General features: G+C 44.7%; 1 protein-coding gene across 1 annotated transcript in view; it reads left to right on the top strand.

The window, feature by feature from the left end:
- LOC104988301 (arylsulfatase D-like) overlaps positions 1-194 on the top strand; it is a 10,498-nt gene extending 10,304 nt beyond the window's left edge. The window contains exon 7 of the mRNA XM_010839588.1: positions 3-194. Coding sequence (XP_010837890.1) covers positions 3-176 — 174 coding nt within the window. The 3' untranslated portion in view covers positions 177-194. The remainder of the gene's footprint in view (positions 1-2) is intronic.
- The last annotated feature ends 710 nt before the right edge of the window (positions 195-904 follow it).

Here is a 904-nt window from a genome sequence, read left to right as displayed (position 1 = left end):
CCGGGGTCCTGCCGGCCGGCCACGTGATCCACGAGCCCACCAGCCTGATGGACGTCTTCCCCACCGTGGTCCAGCTGGCGGGCGGCCAGGTGCCCCAGGACAGGTACACTCCTCCCTGCGTCCTGGGACAGCCCCCTGCCCTCGTCCAAGTTTTTGGGGAATACATTCCACAATAGGAGAACGTTTAAAACAGTCTCCCATGTAGGGGACAGGCTGATGTGAAATGACCACACCCAGGAAAACAAGGCTAAACGAACTGTTGGGTCCAGTGACTTGTTTTGGGTTTTTTTTTTGGCAAGATTTTACATTTTGGCATCACAATCTGGAGATCCAGTCGTCAGAATGCGACATCTCCTATTAATCTTCTGAAATGCAATCTTGCCCACGTGTTCGTGCAGCTACGAAAATTGAAAAAAAATTTTTAAGTTTATTTTATTTATTTTTAGGCTGTGCCACACAGCATGTGGACTGGTTCCCCGACCAGGGATTGAACCTGTGTCCTCCCTGCACTGAACATTCAGAGTCTTAACCTTGCTGGATCACCAGGGAAGTCCCTTGAAAATATGATTTTAAAATGATTATGTACCTCAATACACACCCAAAAAGTCCCTCTCATACATGAGAAAAAATAGAAGTAAATATTTTGATACAAGATTGGATTTTACTTCGTTTAGGATAACCAATAAGGGACTTCCCTAGAGCTCCAGTGGTTAGGAATCCACGTTTCCACTCACAGGGGCCATGGGTTCGATCCCTGCTTGGGGAATGAGGATTCTACCTGTCACACACACCCCCAAAAAAAAGCCTGAAAAAAAGGTTACCAATAAATACTTGTGTATGATGGATAATAATATAAGGTACTTTATCCCCTAGTTCTTACTACCAAAAAAAAAAAAAAAAAAAA

The sequence above is a fragment of the Bison bison genome, unplaced genomic scaffold (genome assembly GCF_000754665.1).
Source record: "Bison bison bison isolate TAMUID 2011002044 unplaced genomic scaffold, Bison_UMD1.0 scf7180017846416, whole genome shotgun sequence".
NCBI classification, from domain to species: Eukaryota; Metazoa; Chordata; class Mammalia; order Artiodactyla; family Bovidae; genus Bison; species Bison bison.
This window is presented reverse-complemented; position numbering and strand designations above follow the sequence as displayed.